Raw genomic sequence first — 18,644 nt, 5'->3', positions numbered from 1 at the left:
TGTGACAGAGTGTAAGAAAGTAAATTCTAGATTGATATGGGTAAAACTGAAAGGTGATGGAGAGAGATGGGTGATTATTGGTGCATATGCACCTGGGCATGAGAAAAAAGATCATGAGAGGCAAGTGTTTTGGGAGCAGCTGAATGAGTGTGTTAGTGGTTTTGATGCACAAGATCAGGTTATAGTGATGGGTGATTTGAATACAAAGGTGAGTAATGTGGCAGTTGAGGGAATAATTGGTATACATGGAGTGATCAGTGCTGTAAATGGAAATGGTGAAGAGCTTGTAGATTTATGTGCTGAGAAAGGACTGGTGATTGGGAATACCTGGTTTAAAAAGCAAGATATACATAAGTATACGTATGTAAGTAGGAGAGATGGCCAGAGAGCGTTATTGGATTACGTGTTAATTGATAGACGCATGAAAGAAAGACTTTTGGATGTTAATGTGCTGAGAGGTGCAACTGGAGGGATGTCTGATCATTATCTTGTGGAATTAAAGGTGAAGATTTGTGGGGGGTTTCAGAAAAGAAGAGAGAATGTTGGGGTGAAGAGAGTGGTGAGAGTAAGTGAGCTTGGGAAGGAGACTTGTGTGAGGAAGTACCAGAGAGACTGAGTACAGAATGGAAAAAGGTGAGAACAAAGGAGGTAAGGGGAGTGGGGGAGGAATGGCATGTATTTAGGGAAGCGGTGATGGCTTGCGCAAAAGATGCTTGTGGCATGAGAAGCGTGGGAGGTGGGTTGATTAGAAAAGGTAGTGAGTGGTGGAATGAAGAAGTAAGATTATTAGTGAAAGAGAAGAGAGAGGCATTTGAACGATTTTTGCAGGGAAAAAATGCAGATGAGTGGGAGAGGTATAAAAGAAAGAGGCAGGTCAAGAGAAAGGTGCAAGGGGTGAAAAAGAGGGCAAATGAGAGTTGGGGTGAGAGAGTATCATTAAATTTCAGGGAGAATAAAAAGATGTTTTGGAAGGAGGTAAATAAAGTGCGTAAGACAAGGGAGCAAATGGGAACTTCAGTAAAGGGGGCTAATGGGGAGGTGATAACAAGTAGTGGTGATGTGAGAAGGAGATGGAGTGAGTATTTTGAAGGTTTGTTGAATGTGTTTGATGATAGAGTGGCAGATGTGGGGTGTCTTGGTCGAGGTGGTGTGCAAAGTGAGAGGGTTAGGGAAAATGATTTGGTAAATAGAGAAGAGGTAGTAAAAGCTTTACGGAAGATGAAAGCCGGCAAAGCAGCAGGTTTGGATGGCATTGCAGTGGAATTTATTAAAAACGGGGGTGACTATTGTTGACTGGTTGGTAAGGTTATTTAATGTATGTATGATTCATGGTGAGGTGCCTGAGGATTGGCGGAATGCTTGCATAGTGCCATTGTACAAAGGCAAAGGGGATAAGAGTGAGTGCTCAAATTACAGAGGTATAAGTTTGTTGAGTATTCCTGGTAAATTATATGGGAGGGTATTGATTGAGAGAGTGAAGGCATGTACAGAGCATCAGATTGGGGAAGAGCAGTGTGGTTTCAGAAGTGGTAGAGGATGTGTGGATCAGGTGTTTGCTTTGAAGAATGTATGCGAGAAATACTTAGAAAAACAAATGGATTAGTATGTAGCATTTATGGATCTGGAAAAGGCATATGATAGAGTTGATAGAGATGCTCTGTGGAAGGTATCAAGAATATATGGTGTGGGAGGCAAGTTGTTAGAAGCAGTGAAAAGTTTTTATCGAGGATGTAAGGCATGTGTACGTGTAGGAAGAGAGGAAAGTGATTGGTTCTCAGTGAATGTAGGTTTGCAGCAGGGGTGTGTGATGTCTCCATGGTTGTTTAATTTGTTTATGGATGGGGTTGTTAGGGAGGTGAATGCAAGAGTTTTGGAAAGAGGGGCAAGTATGAAGTCTGTTGTGGATGAGAGAGCTTGGGAAGTGAGTCAGTTGTTGTTCGCTGATGATACAGCGCTGGTGGCTGATTCATGTAAGAAACTGCAGAAGCTGGTGACTGAGTTTGGTAAAGTGTGTGAAAGAAGAAAGTTAAGAGTAAATGTGAATAAGAGCAAGGTTATTAGGTACAGTAGAGTTGAGGGTCAAGTCAATTGGGCGGTAAGTTTGAATGGAGAAAAGCTGGAGGAAGTGAAGTGTTTTAGATATCTGGGAGTGGATCTGGCAGCGGATGGAACCATGGAAACGGAAGTGAATCATAGGGTGGGGGAGGGGGCGAAAATTCTGGGAGCCTTGAAGAATGTTTGGAAGTCAAGAACATTATCTCGGAAAGCAAAAATGGGTATGTTTGAAGGAATAGTGGTTCCAACAATGTTGTATGGTTGTGAGGCGTGGGCTATGGATAGAGTTGTGCGCAAGAGGGTGGATGTGCTGGAAATGAGATGTTTGAGGACAATATGTGGTGTGAGGTGGTTTGATCGAGTAAGTAATGTAAGGGTGAGAGAGATGTGTCGAAATAAAAAGAGTGTGGTTGAGAGAGCAGAAGAGGGTGTTTTGAAATGGTTTGGTCACATGGAGAGAATGAGTGGGGAAAGATTGACCAAGAGGATATATGTGTCAGAGGTGGAGGGAACGAGGAGGAGTGGGAGATCAAATTGGAGGTGGAAAGATGGAGTGAAAAAGATTTTGAGTGATCGGGGCCTGAACATGCAGGAGGGTGAAAGGCGTGCAAGGAATAGAGTGAATTGGAATGATGTGGTATACCGGGGTCGACGTGCTGTCAGTGGATTGAACCAGGGCATGTGAAGTGTCTGGGGTAAACCATGGAAAGCTGTGTAGGTATGTATATTTGCGTGTGTGGACGTATATATATACATGTGTATGGGGGTGGGTTGGGCCATTTCTTTCGTCTGTTTCCTTGCGCTACCTCGCAAACGCGGGAGACAGCAACAAAGCAAAAAAAAAAATATATATATATATATATATATATATATATATATATATATATATATATATATATATATATATATTTTTTTTTTTTATACTTTCTTGCTGTCTCCCGCGTTTGCGAGGTAGCGCAAGGAAACAGACGAAAGAAATGGCCCAACCCCCCCCCATACACACGTATATACATACGTCCACACACGCAAATATACATTCCTACACAGCTTTCCATGGTTTACCCCAGACGCTTCACATGCCTTGATTCAATCCACTGACAGCACGTCAATCCCGGTATACCACATCGCTCCAATTCACTCTATTCCTTGCCCTCCTTTCACCCTCCTGCATGTTCAGGCCCCGATCACACAAAATCTTTTTCACTCCATCTTTCCACCTCCAATTTGGTCTCCCTCTTCTCCTTGCCCCCTCCACCTCCGACACATATATCCTCTTGGTCAATCTTTCCTCACTCATCCTCTCCATGTGCCCAAACCACTTCAAAACACCCTCTTCTGCTCTCTCAACCACGCTCTTTTTATTTCCACACATCTCTCTTACCCTTACGTTGCTCACTCGATCAAACCACCTCACACCACACATTGTCCTCAAACATCTCATTTCCAGCACATCCACCCTCCTGCGCACAACTCTATCCATAGCCCACGCCTCGCAACCATACAACATTGTTGGAACCACTATTCCTTCAAACATACCCATTTTTTGCTTTTGGAGATAATGTTCTCGACTTCCACACATTCTTCAAGGCTCCCAGAATTTTCGCCCCCTCCCCCACCCTATGATCCACTTCCGCTTCCATGGTTCCATCCGCTGCCAGATCCACTCACAGATATCTAAAACACTTTACTTCCTCCAGTTTTTCTCCATTCAAACTTACCTCCCAATTGACTTGACCCTCAACCCTACTGTACCTAATAACCTTGCTCTTATTCACATTTACTCTTAACTTTCTTCTTTCACACACTTTACCAAACTCAGTCACCAGCTTCTGCAGTTTCTCACATGAATCAGCCACCAGCGCTGTATCATCAGCGAACAACAACTGACTCACTTCCCAAGCTCTCTCATCCACAACAGACTTCATACTTGCCCCTCTTTCCAAAACTCTTGCATTCACCTCCCTAACAACCCCATCCATAAACAAATTAAACAACCATGGAGACATCACACACCCCTGCCGCAAACCTACATTCACTGAGAACCAATCACTTTCCTCTCTTCCTACACGTACACATGCCTTACATCCTCGATAAAAACTTTTCACTGCTTCTAACAACTTGCCTCCCACACCATATATTCTTAATACCTTCCACAGAGCATCTCTATCAACTCTATCATATGCCTTCTCCAGATCCATAAATGCTACATACAAATCCATTTGCTTTTCTAAGTATTTCTCACATACATTCTTCTAAGCAAATACCTGATCCACACATCCTCTACCACTTCTGAAACCACACTGCTCTTCCCCAATCTGATGGTCTGTACATGCCTTCACCCTCTCAATCAATACCATCCCATATAATTTACCAGGAATACTCAACAAACTTATACCTCTGTAATTTGAGCACTCACTCTTATCCCCTTTGCCTTTGTACAATGGCACTATGCACGCATTCCGCCAATCCTCAGGCACCTCACCATGAGACATACATACATTAAATAACCTTACCAACCAGTCACCCCCTTTTTTAATAAATTCCACTGCAATACCATCCAAACCTGCTGCCTTGCCGGCTTTCATCTTCCGCAAAGCTTTTACTACCTCTTCTCTGTTTACCAAATGATTTTCCCTAACCCTCTCACTTTGCACACCACCTCGACCAACACACCCTATATCTGCCACTCTATCATCAAACACATTCAACAAACCTTCAAAATACTCACTCCATCTCCTTCTCACATCACCACTACTTGTTATCACCTCCCCATTTGCGCCCTTCACTGAAGTTCCCATTTGCTCCCTTGTCTCACGCACTTTATTTACCTCCTTCCAGAACATCTTTTTATTCTCCCTAAAATTTAATGATACTCTCTCACCCCAACTCTCATTTGCCCTCTTTTTCACCTGGGGATAGGGGAGAAAGAATACTTCCCACGTATTCCCTGCGTGTCGTAGAAGGCGGCTAAAGGGGAAGGGAGCGGGGCGCTGGAAATCCTCCCCTCTTGTTTTTTTTTTTTTCAATTTTCCAAAAGAAGGAACAGAGAAGGGGGCCAGGTGAGGATATTTCCTCAAAGGCCCAGTCCTCTGTCCTTAACACTACCTTGCTATTGCGGGAAATGGCAAATAGTGTGAAAGAAAAAGATATATATATATATAATATATATATATATATATATATATATATATATATATATATATATATATATATATATATATATATACATATATATATATATATAGGTATTAAGAATATATGGTGTGGGAGGAAAGTTGTTAGAAGCAGTGAAAAGTTTTTATCGAGGATGTAAGGCATGTGTACGTGTAGGAAGAGAGGAAAGTGATTGGTTCTCAGTGAATGTAGGTTTGCGGCAGGGGTGTGTGATGTCTCCATGGTTGTTTAATTTGTTTATGGATGGGGTTGTTAGGGAGGTAAATGCAAGAGTTTTGGAAAGAGGGGCAAGTATGAAGTCTTTTGGGGATGAGAGAGCTTGGGAAGTGAGTCAGTTGTTGTTCGCTGATGATACAGCGCTGGTGGCTGATTCATGTGAGAAACTGCAGAAGCTGGTGACTGAGTTTGGTAAAGTGTGTGGAAGAAGAAAGTTAAGAGTAAATGTGAATAAGAGCAAGGTTATTAGGTACAGTAGGGTTGAGGGTCAAGTGAATTGGGAGGTGAGTTTGAATGGAGAAAAACTGGAGGAAGTGAAGTGTTTTAGATATCTGGGAGTGGATCTGGCAGCGGATGGAACCATGGAAGCGGAAGTGGATCATAGGGTGGGGGAGGGGGCGAAAATTCTGGGGGCCTTGAAGAATGTGTGGAAGTCGAGAACATTATCTCGGAAAGCAAAAATGGGTATGTTTGAAGGAATAGTGGTTCCAACAATGTTGTATGGTTGCGAGGCGTGGGCTATGGATAGAGTTGTGCACAGGAGGATTGATGTGCTGGAAATGAGATGTTTGAGGACAATGTGTGGTGTGAGGTGGTTTGATCGAGTGAGTAATGTAAGGGTAAGAGAGATGTGTGGAAATAAAAAGAGCGTGGTTGAGAGAGCAGAAGAGGGTGTTTTGAAGTGGTTTGGGCACATGGAGAGAATGAGTGAGGAAAGATTGACCAAGAGGATATATGTGTCGGAGGTGGAGGGAACGAGGAGAAGAGGGAGACCAAATTGGAGGTGGAAAGATGGAGTGAAAAAGATTTTGTGTGATCGGGGCCTGAACATGCAGGAGGGTGAAAGGAGGGCAAGGAATAGAGTGAATTGGAGCGATGTGGTATACCAGGGTTGACGTGCTGTCAGTGGATTGAATCAAGGCATGTGAAGCGTCTGGGGTAAACCATGGAAAGTTGTGTAGGTATGTATATTTGCGTGTGTGGACGTATGTATATACATGTGTATGGGGGGGGTTGGGCCATTTCTTTCGTCTGTTTCCTTGCGCTACCTCGCAAACGCGGGAGACAGCGACAAAGTATAAAAAAAAAAAAAAAACATATAAATACATAAATATATACATATATACACGCGTACATATTCATACTTGCTGCCTTTTTCCATTCCCGTCGCCACCCCACCACTCATGAAACAGAACCCCCCTACCCCCGCGCATGCATGAAGTAGCGCTAGGAAAAGACAATAAAAGGCCACATTCGTTCACACTCAGTCTCTAGCTGTCCTGTGTAATGCACTTAAACTACAGATCCCTTTTTACATCCAGGCCCCACAAAACTTTCCATGGTTTACCCCTGACACTTCACATGCCGTGGTTCAATCCATTGAAAGCACATTCACTCCAGTATACCACATCATTCCAATTCACTCCATTCCTTGCATGCCTTTCACCCTCCTGTATGTTCAGGCCCCAATCTCTCAAAATCTTTTTCCCTCCATCCTTCCACCTCCAGTTTGGTCTCCCACTTCTTGTTCCCTCCACCTCCGACACATATATTCCCTGTCAATCTTTCCTCACTCATTCTCTTCATGTGACCAAACCATTTCAATACGCCCTCTTCTGTTATTTCAACTGCACAATTTTTTGTTACCACTCATCTCTCTTACCCTTTCAATACTTACTCAGTCAAATCACCTCACACCACATACTGTCCTCAAACATCTCATTTCCAACACATTCACCTTCCTCCGCACAACCCTATCTATAGCACATGCCTCGCAACCATATGATATTGTTGGAACCACTATTCCTTCAAACATACCCACTTTTGCTTTCTGAGATAATGTTTTCGCCTTCCACACATTTTTTCAACGCTCCCAGAACTTTCGCCCCCTCCTCCACCCTGTGACTCGCCCTGTGTGAAACACCCTGTGTTTAAATCAGGAGGTTGACTCTTCTATCACAACAAGGGATGTCTACTAAGTATATGATGTAAGGATTATGCTTCTACCATTGCTTTCATAAGGAACCTCTCTTTAGATAGGATAAGTGAAAGAGTACTTGAGCATTCATTAGATATGTTCACCCTTTCTTTATATGGGTTTGGTTTGCCGTTATTTAGAGATGATAGTTTGGAATAGTAGTTACTTGTCATTAATTTTTTTTTCAAGTCTATCTTGATTTTCTGCTGTATGTCAGTATGATTTCAGATATTCATGGGGTTCTGTATGTAGGTAGCAAGTGTAGGTTTTGGTACATGAAAAACCATTTCTTTGCCAGTTGGAGAACCATATGAACATCCAGTGACTTTCATAACCCATCCTTTCCCTCTCTACATTTGGAAAAAACCAGCGTTTGATTCCTCACCATAACAGACTTAAGGTGCAGATGCCAGTAGCTGCTCACTAGATGAGCATGGGTAGTAGCTTGGTAACACTTCATCCTGTATAGTTGTCTAGTCCTGTGAATGAGTAAGTCCTGGTTTCATAGGTGTTATGGTGGTCAAAATGCTGATTTTCTATGGATATACTTCATTTTGATGGGCAAAATAATTTTAACCCCTCAGCAAACAAATACTCGCTTAGATGTTCATGTGGCTCTCACACTGGTATTGACCATTGCTTAATCCGTTAGTTCAATCAGCTTTTGAAAACTTTGATAAAGAGTGTAGTTCTTAATCATTTCACATTTTAATGCTTTTCTGAGTGTCTGGCAAATGTACATGGTTAACAACAGAATTATTCAGCATGGTCAGCAGAAGCAGACAGTAATGCAGAATTTTAACGTTAATGGGTAATTTTTTTCAGTAATATATCATTAGCTTTTATCTCTGGGATAGGGGATTAAGAATACTTCCCACGCATTCCTCACGTGTCGTAGAAGGCGACTAAAGGGGACGGGAGCGGGGGGCCAGAAACCCTCCCCTCCTTGTATTTTAACTTTCTAAAAGGGGAAACAGAAGAAGGAGTCACGCGAGGAGTGCTCATCCTCCTCGAAGGCTCAGATTGGGGTGTCTAAATGTGTGTGGATGTAACCAAGATGAGAAAAAAGGAGAGATAGGTAGTATGTTTGAGGAAAGGAACCTGGATGTTTTGGCTCTGAGTGAAACGAAGCTAAAGGGTAAAGGGCAAGAGTGGTTTGGGAATGTCTTGGGAGTAAAGTCAGGGGTTAGTGACAGGACAAGAGCAAGGGAAGGAGTAGCACTACTCCTGAATCAGGAGTTGTGGGAGTATGTGACAGAGTGTAAGAAAGTAAATTCTAGATTGATATGGGTAAAACTGAAAGTTGATGGAGAGAGATGGGTGATTATTGGTGCATATGCACCTGGGCATGAGAAGAAAGATCATGAGAGGCAAGTGTTTTGGGAGCAGCTGAATGAGTGTGTTAGTGGTTTTGATGCACAAGATCAGGTTATAGTGATGGGTGATTTGAATACAAAGGTGAGTAATGTGGCAGTTGAGGGAATAATTGGTATACATGGAGTGATCAGTGCTGTAAATGGAAATGGTGAAGAGCTTGTAGATTTATGTGCTGAGAAAGGACTGGTGATTGGGAATACCTGGTTTAGAAAGGGAGATAAACATAAGTATACGTATGTAAGTAGGAGAGATGGCCAGAGAGCGTTATTGGATTACGTGTTAATTGATAGACGCATGAAAGAAAGACTTTTGGATGTTAATGTGCTGAGAGGTGCAACTGGAGGGATGTCTGATCATTATCTTGTGGAATTAAAGGTGAAGATTTGTGGGGGGTTTCAGAAAAGAAGAGAGAATGTTGGGGTGAAGAGAGTGGTGAGAGTAAGTGAGCTTGGGAAGGAGACTTGTGTGAGGAAGTACCAGAGAGACTGAGTACAGAATGGAAAAAGGTGAGAACAAAGGAGGTAAGGGGAGTGGGGGAGGAATGGCATGTATTTAGGGAAGCGGTGATGGCTTGCGCAAAAGATGCTTGTGGCATGAGAAGCGTGGGAGGTGGGTTGATTAGAAAAGGTAGTGAGTGGTGGAATGAAGAAGTAAGATTATTAGTGAAAGAGAAGAGAGAGGCATTTGAACGATTTTTGCAGGGAAAAAATGCAAATGAGTGGGAGAGGTATAAAAGAAAGAGGCAGGTCAAGAGAAAGGTGCAAGGGGTGAAAAAGAGGGCAAATGAGAGTTGGGGTGAGAGAGTATCATTAAATTTCAGGGAGAATAAAAAGATGTTTTGGAAGGAGGTAAATAAAGTGCGTAAGACAAGGGAGCAAATGGGAACTTCAGTAAAGGGGGCTAATGGGGAGGTGATAACAAGTAGTGGTGATGTGAGAAGGAGATGGAGTGAGTATTTTGAAGGTTTGTTGAATGTGTTTGATGATAGAGTGGCAGATGTGGGGTGTCTTGGTCGAGGTGGTGTGCAAAGTGAGAGGGTTAGGGAAAATGATTTGGTAAATAGAGAAGAGGTAGTAAAAGCTTTACGGAAGATGAAAGCCGGCAAAGCAGCAGGTTTGGATGGCATTGCAGTGGAATTTATTAAAAACGGGGGTGACTATTGTTGACTGGTTGGTAAGGTTATTTAATGTATGTATGATTCATGGTGAGGTGCCTGAGGATTGGCGGAATGCTTGCATAGTGCCATTGTACAAAGGCAAAGGGGATAAGAGTGAGTGCTCAAATTACAGAGGTATAAGTTTGTTGAGTATTCCTGGTAAATTATATGGGAGGGTATTGATTGAGAGAGTGAAGGCATGTACAGAGCATCAGATTGGGGAAGAGCAGTGTGGTTTCAGAAGTGGTAGAGGATGTGTGGATCAGGTGTTTGCTTTGAAGAATGTATGCGAGAAATACTTAGAAAAACAAATGGATTAGTATGTAGCATTTATGGATCTGGAAAAGGCATATGATAGAGTTGATAGAGATGCTCTGTGGAAGGTATCAAGAATATATGGTGTGGGAGGCAAGTTGTTAGAAGCAGTGAAAAGTTTTTATCGAGGATGTAAGGCATGTGTACGTGTAGGAAGAGAGGAAAGTGATTGGTTCTCAGTGAATGTAGGTTTGCAGCAGGGGTGTGTGATGTCTCCATGGTTGTTTAATTTGTTTATGGATGGGGTTGTTAGGGAGGTGAATGCAAGAGTTTTGGAAAGAGGGGCAAGTATGAAGTCTGTTGTGGATGAGAGAGCTTGGGAAGTGAGTCAGTTGTTGTTCGCTGATGATACAGCGCTGGTGGCTGATTCATGTAAGAAACTGCAGAAGCTGGTGACTGAGTTTGGTAAAGTGTGTGAAAGAAGAAAGTTAAGAGTAAATGTGAATAAGAGCAAGGTTATTAGGTACAGTAGAGTTGAGGGTCAAGTCAATTGGGCGGTAAGTTTGAATGGAGAAAAGCTGGAGGAAGTGAAGTGTTTTAGATATCTGGGAGTGGATCTGGCAGCAGATGGAACCATGGAAACGGAAGTGAATCATAGGGTGGGGGAGGGGGCGAAAATTCTGGGAGCCTTGAAGAATGTTTGGAAGTCAAGAACATTATCTCGGAAAGCAAAAATGGGTATGTTTGAAGGAATAGTGGTTCCAACAATGTTGTATGGTTGTGAGGCGTGGGCTATGGATAGAGTTGTGTGCAAGAGGGTGGATGTGCTGGAAATGAGATGTTTGAGGACAATATGTGGTGTGAGGTGGTTTGATCGAGTAAGTAATGTAAGGGTGAGAGAGATGTGTCGAAATAAAAAGAGTGTGGTTGAGAGAGCAGAAGAGGGTGTTTTGAAATGGTTTGGTCACATGGAGAGAATGAGTGGGGAAAGATTGACCAAGAGGATATATGTGTCAGAGGTGGAGGGAACGAGGAGGAGTGGGAGATCAAATTGGAGGTGGAAAGATGGAGTGAAAAAGATTTTGAGTGATCGGGGCCTGAACATGCAGGAGGGTGAAAGGCGTGCAAGGAATAGAGTGAATTGGAATGATGTGGTATACCGGGGTCGACGTGCTGTCAGTGGATTGAACCAGGGCATGTGACGTGTCTGGGGTAAACCATGCAAAGTGTGTGGGGCCTGGATGTGGAAAGGGAGCTGTGGTTTCGGTGCATTATTACATGACAGCTAGAGACTGAGTGTGAACGAATGGGGCCTTTGGTGTTTTTCCTAGCGCTACCTCGCACACATCAGGGGGGAGGGGGTTGTTATTCCATGTGTGGTGAGGTGGCGATGGGAACAAATAAAGGCAGACAGTATGAATTATGTACATGTGTATATATGTATATGTCTGTGTGTGTATATATATGTGTACATTGAGATGTATAGGTATGTATATTGTGCGTGTGTGGACATGTATGTATATACATGTGTATGTGGGCGGGTTGGGCCATTCTTTTGTCTGTTTCCTTGCGCTACCTCGCTAACGCGGGAGACAGCGAAAAAAAAGAAAATCATTAGCTTGGTCAACTTTAAAAAGGTGTGGTAGGTGTGATGTTTTAAATGATTTAGGGCATCATCTGACTGATCAGTGTCATGTTTTGTGCCACAGTAATTAAAACACCTGCTGACATTAGTTGTTTACTGTTGACATACACAGTCTTGCCACTTACTGTGGATAGTGACCATCTCCACACCTAAATGCTAAAGAAGGTATAGCTGTATAAAGGGAGTGTTGAAGTAAGTAACATAAAAGATTGATAAAAGATTTTGTTTGAGTGAGGAAGAGGCTACTAGGCAAAGAATAAAAGCAAGGCAGGCCAGAGAAGAGTATATTGTTTATGAAAGTAACAGTATGAGAGAGTGTAAAGAAAACTGTTATCACCTGCACTGGTTGATGGAAAATAATATGAAAGAGTAATTGAGATATTTGCATGTTATTTCTGTGATCTTACCAACATGAATCCCAAATATGTTTATATTTTACAGATTAAATGCAAGTCATAGTGAAGATTCAGTTACGAAAGAATCTTCGGATGCAGTCTTAACAAAAAAAAATTCTGACGGTATGTTGCACTTTGTTATTTTTCACCATTATTTGTAGAATTTGCTTCATCAAATTTAAAAGAACAGTTTCTTACAAAAACTTTAGGTTTTGTATTTGTTTCACTTTATTATCAAAAACAAATCACAGAAATGCAATGGAAGGACGTTTACAATTAATGTGTAGATTTATGAACAGTAAAGGTAAAAAAAGATTAGATATAAACTCCTGAAAAAGTGTTTCTTAGGTTAAAGAAGTTTAATTGTAAAGAAAGTTTGTGATGTGAGGGTTGAGTTAGGGGTAATGCATAGATTAAATCATCTTTATTTGTGACTCTTGCAAAACAAAATCGGATATATACAATTGTATCTGATTAAGATTAGATAGGTGAAAAGTAAGTGTATAAGGAGTGTGGGAGAGTTTGGGAATGTATGACTTATAGTGATCACTGACCTAACACAACATATCTGAGATGTATTCAGCTAACTACAACCCCCTTCTGCAAAGCTCTAGTGGCATTATACATCAGCAAAGCATTCAACACTGTCCCTGACGCAAGCTCACACAAAAGATACTTGAAACCACCCTCATCAATAATGATATGAAGCAGTTGGCCTATTTCATAGCTGGCCACCATGCCAGTTCCTCAGAATGGCTTCACTTCTAAAATTCTTTAACTCTAAGGAGCATTTCTTTTTCCAACACTCTTCAGTCTCTTTCTACATGGTCTCACATTACCTTAACTACACCTCAATATGAAGATCCTTTCATTTGCAGACAGCCTCATTCACATTACAACACCCTGATGCCATAGTAGCAACGTGATCACCTGCCAGAATTGCCTCTTCTTCACCTTCTTACCCACTACTTTTGTTTTAATCCATTCAACCAACTGGATAGCTGCCAGAATTACCCCCTTTGTGGCTCCTCTTCCACTATTGACAGTAGATTTTGCATGTGTTTTACTCTTTTCATCTAAATGAACAGCCTCTAGGACATCAAGAATAGACCCATTAACCTAATTTGCTTTCTAATGAATTCACCTTGTTTCTTCCAGTTATATAACTCTAGAATGTCATACACTAAATTAAAAAAAATCATATGTAATGGCTATATTTCTTAGATCCCAGTGTTCCTTTCTCATCTGATGACACCCTTCATGATCCTTGAATTGATCCTGTTTCTCTAATTTTTCCACAAGATGTTTTAACTTCAGGTCTTAATTTTTAATTGCTTCCCAAAACATCGCTGAGCATATGTTCCTTTGTGATTCCTCTTTCTTCACTCTCTTTTGACCCCCCTCTTTGTGGAACCTATAACTAAATGGTTTTGGTACATTTTCTATTTTTGACCATACCAGGCTGTTTTAGTTGTGTATGATTCTTTTCTACCGTATATGTGACATTATCACCCCAATCTTTATCATGTTTATGTTTCCATCTTCTTCATCTCTGTCATTGTCAAGAATGGCAGTGTCTGCTTCTCTTAACTCATGTTGCATCCACTGATGTGTTCTAGGCTCTTGGGAAGTAGTGTGGTCAAGCTGTATTAGGGCTGCATCAAGGGTTCTGAGTTCTGCCTCATTTACACCCCAACCCAGACCACTGAACCTCAAATGCTCCCTCACTGTAATACTTTGAATGGATTACTTAATGCCTCTCGGTCATAATTTAACAGGTTCTTATCACCTTCAGTTAGAGGTACGCCTATGAACAAAGGCCAGAAATAACAGTAACAGGAGGAGCATCACTTCTTTTTCCAGAGTTGACCTAAATGGACAGGATTGTCATCAGCATATCTTCCAAGGACAAGATGGCAAAAGTTGCATAGTATTATCAAAATACACGAATCAGTATCTAGGCACTAGTAAGTAAGAATTGCTTAAAATCATCACAGGAAGGGAGGGGGAGAGACAAGGAAGCACACATCTGCTAACCCACAAGTTGCAGCCTATATGTTCATATTTATGTGAATATACTTGTACACAAACTGAAAATTGGAAAAACATGCTTTTTGATGCATTTAGTACTTTAGTATTTGTAAAATACCTGTGCATACTTTGTTGTGATGTGAATTTTGACCACATACATTGATATTTACCCAAGAAATATGCATCTCAACAAGGTAAGTAAAACTGAAGAGCTCATTAGTTAATAAGAAGAGTAACATCAGGGATTCTACCCCCCAGTCCACCTCCGTCTTGCTGCTGCAGCCTTCCTCACCCCAATGGCAGTGAGTGAGGCAGGCACACCCACAGGCAGCACACCAGCAGAGCAGGACCCTACTCACTTTCCTGTTGTGCTTGCCAACCTTTTGCAGAAGGAGTTTGGGGGCCCACCTACCACTCCTCGACATTCTCGATCTCCCACTAGAGGTTAGCCAGCATCTGCACAAATATAAGTGTATGAATGCCAAACGTGAGGTTTGGCAACAAAGTTTTAACAGTGAATGTGGAAATATACCTACTGTAGGCATAAAGTGTAAACAAGCGTAATCAAGCATCACTTTGATAAGCCTTTGCACAGAGGAGATACGTATATCTTCTTGAGTGTATGAAGTATTAATTTTTAAGACCATTTACATTCTGAAATTCTAGACAAGTAACTTTAAGGAATATAATATAAACCTAAGGATTGCAAAACAGGTCATTCAGTGACTACTGTGCAATACAGCCAAGGATATTCATACCTCACAGATTACTTCATCTCAGAATTGTGAACTACTGCACTCAAGATATGCAAACAACTCTTTTGTGTCACTTATGGATTATAAAGCACAGCACTTGAGTATAAAGCACTGCACTTATGACTCATATATTGCTGCACCTAAGAAGTACAGTACTATACACCAGAGGGTCACAAAGCACTGCACCTGGAGATTTTACAGCACTGCACCTAGGATTACAAAGTACTTAACGTAAGGATTACAAAAAGCACTGCACCTGAGGATTACAAATCATTGCACCAAAGGACCTTGAAGAATCACATGATACTGTATTCAGAAGTGTGAATTCAAAAGTTTGAATCAATTGAATTCTGAAAATCACATTTGTATGCAGTTTAGCAAGAATTGAATGATATAGTTGAGTACAAAATGCATTACTTTTAAGGTTCTTGAGGATATGACATATTTTACTTAAAGGGCATGAAATGTAGAAAATGAAAAAGAACTCAAAATTTGAAGAACTTTTGATGAAGTGACTAACTGCTTACAAAATCCTGTGTTCAGCAGTGCAGAGAATCTGTTATCTTTTAATGTGTAGCAATGCATGCATTAGAATTTTGCATTGATAAAGGAAAACAGAGAAGTTGATTATCAAGAGACTCTGCAAGCTATTTGGTTCACATTATACTTAATGCACTTAAACACAGTATAACTGGTGTCAGAGAACTCTTTGCGCTTTTTATAACGAATATAAGTGAAGCCATCATGAATTTATTGGTGTGGGATTTTTTTTTAATTCATCACACCACTAAATAAACAATTTTCAGAACTAAAAGATTATTATACTGAATAGTCTTTTCTTGTCTGTCTCATTCAGAGTACTACATGTTTAGAGGCAAAACTTGGTTGTAGTAGATGCAGTATAACCCCAAAATATGGGTTTCTAAACTTAGCTGTGCAGCCACTGACCAGGGAAGTACATTACTGGTACTGCCTGCTTAGGTATTGGGAGGGTTAGTGACAGCTGCGTAGTGAGCCAGCACTTCTGTGGTTGTCAAGTTGCACTCCTTTCACCCAGGTACAGGTAAACCACCAATTTTCCTGGCACTCTTGTTTCCAAAGCCTTGCCGAATTAACCATTTTGCCAGACCAACTGTGGTTATATGACAGTAATTCATCAACACACCTCTAACCCACTAATTATACATCTCCCATATGTCTAAAGTATACCATGGACTGATAGAAATTTAGATTAAAAAATATTAAATGTAAATTGAATAAATAAATGAAATACATTATACACCTGCTCAGGACTGAGGTGCTCGTCTGCTACGAGTTTTGCAAATTTGTCCACGTACTCGGCAGCTCCTTCATGGTTTGCAGACCTCTTTTCTCCGCACACTTTATTCATGGAAATTCCATGACGCTTTGTGAATCTTTGAATCCATCCTTGACTATAGTCACGCTCATGTAATTTACGTTCTTTATGGACCAACTTAGCCTGGTCCATTATAATGCGATCTGACAAGTTCACTTCATCACTCCAATGCTGTTGAAACCATTCCATCACCACTCAATCATGCTAAGTACTCTCACCATCTTTCATAGTTTTTCTGATCGTCATTTGCTTCTTGGAATTGCTTTCTGCAAAGAATTCCAGTATTTTCTCCCTTTGCTTCTTTATATCATACACAGGTGATGAACCAATACTGTAGATGTCACACAGCTTACGCATTGAAACACCACAGTCCATTTTTTTCAACAGTTCTACTTTACCTTGGATCAATATGGACTGGTGTTTATGTTTGACACCATGCTTGACACTCTCATATGTCTTAGAAGCCATAGCTAGGATTAAATTAAAGCAAGATAATCTAGGAATCTCACAGAATTGCAGTATCACCACAAACAAGTGGAGTGTAAAGAATGTAAATAAGTGTGCCCTACACACTGCACCATCTTTGGCTTGCCAGTAAACTAGTTTGTGGCCGTGGTAATTTCAAGTTCCCTCATGTAATTTTGTCTGGACTAAAGATGGTGCCGAGTCATCAGTTGCCAGAAAATCAATGGTGTACCTGTAGCTGACTTTTCTTTCTGTTTCACATACATGTGGACTGCTGGCATTCTGTCCACAAGCATACAATCTCCCCATGTCACAACACTTGACAGCACATAACTTGCACAACTCATTCTTTGCAACTCTAAATTTTCCTGTGGTTAGGGCTTTGCACTAACACTGCCTCAGGGCAAAATGGTAGGAGCACTAGAAAGAAGTAGTAAGAAGGAGCACTGGGTAAAAGTAGTGGTTTGAAACATCATTCAGGAAAATTAGATAGAAACATTGGGTAGAAGTAGTTAGTAGAAACATCTGCACTAGAGTTGCCCTTTGTCATTGGTCTGCTAAGGGTGAGGCACTAAAAGCTAAGAAGCAGCACTGGAGTTCAATAGATGGAGAGTCTTTTGCAGTGGCCATCCTCTTGAGAGAGTTCCCAAAGAGAACAAGTGTTAGAGATTTTTCCAATGAACTGGAGTAGGATCCTTCTTGTTGAACAGGGTTTGTTCATAGTCTTGTACTGATGGTTAACTCCTCTGTGAATACTCTGTTATAAGATAAAGAGATGTGACAGGTCAGCATGTTATTGGAATCAATTCTGGGTCTAGTGACTTCTGAAAGTAGAGCTGTATCTGGATATTGCAATGCCTTGAATATGCTATTGTATAGTATTTGACAAAAAGGCTGTGGCTCTTTAAAAAAGCTTCTTATGTGGAACAGCCTTTGGGTACACTAAATCACAAACTTCAGGACCATATTCCTTCTTAGGAAAAAGAATTACTCTGAAGATGTTATATATATTTTTTTTTCATATAGATGAGGATGATGACCAGCCACGGGTGCTTCAGTTAACCAATCAGCACAAAGCTGCCATCAGAGCCATCAGAAAGGTTAGTTTACTCTTGATGTATATAATATGACTTTCATTTTGTATGATACTGAAATATTATGATGTTGAATGTATGCAAGGTATGTAAAGCTTGAGATTCATGTAAGATAAATTTTCATATTTATTTAGGATTAGAATTTTTAAAGTGGCAATGTGAACTTCCAAGTGAGAGTATTTGTGTTCATCTTTGGTATGGAAAACTACAGTTCTTTTGCTTCTTTAGTCACTTGCAGATTAGCAGCACATACAGAAATGTCTTTGTTAAATTTTTTTTCATGCAGGTACAATTATTGGCAGAAACTATTTGCATTGTGTCTGTAAATGCTCACTTGAATAAGTAAACAAGATATTGTGATAGATATTTCCATCACAGTATCACCATCAATATCATATTTTTTCATAATCACCATTTCCTGTGTTAATGAGGTAGTGCCAGGAACAGACGAGAAAAGGCTGTATTCACTCGCATCCATTCTTTATCAGTCAAGTGTAATGCATTGAAAGCACATCTTGCTATCCACAACCAGGCCCCACAGACCTTTCTTTGATTTATCCCACATGTTTCACATACCCTAGTTCAGTTCACCAACATTATGTTGACCCCAGTATAACAGATCGTTACGGTTCACTCTGTCCTCTGCATGCCTTTCATTTTTTGCATGTTCAGGTCCAGATCACTTGGAATT

At 40.9% G+C, this 18,644-nt stretch overlaps 1 protein-coding gene across 1 annotated transcript in view; it reads left to right on the top strand.

Annotated features, from left to right (window-relative positions):
* The window catches only part of LOC139749182 (potassium voltage-gated channel subfamily KQT member 1-like), a 953,229-nt gene that overhangs the window by 652,337 nt on the left and 282,248 nt on the right, over window positions 1–18,644 (top strand). Inside the window, 2 exon segments of the mRNA XM_071662846.1 lie at window positions 12,298–12,374; window positions 17,886–17,959. Of these exon segments, the coding sequence (XP_071518947.1) occupies window positions 12,298–12,374; window positions 17,886–17,959 (151 nt within the window).

Source organism: Panulirus ornatus, chromosome 6 (assembly GCF_036320965.1).
Source record: "Panulirus ornatus isolate Po-2019 chromosome 6, ASM3632096v1, whole genome shotgun sequence".
NCBI lineage: Eukaryota > Metazoa > Arthropoda > Malacostraca > Decapoda > Palinuridae > Panulirus > Panulirus ornatus.
Note: the sequence above shows the minus strand (reverse complement) of the source record. Positions and strands in the feature narration are given on the sequence as shown.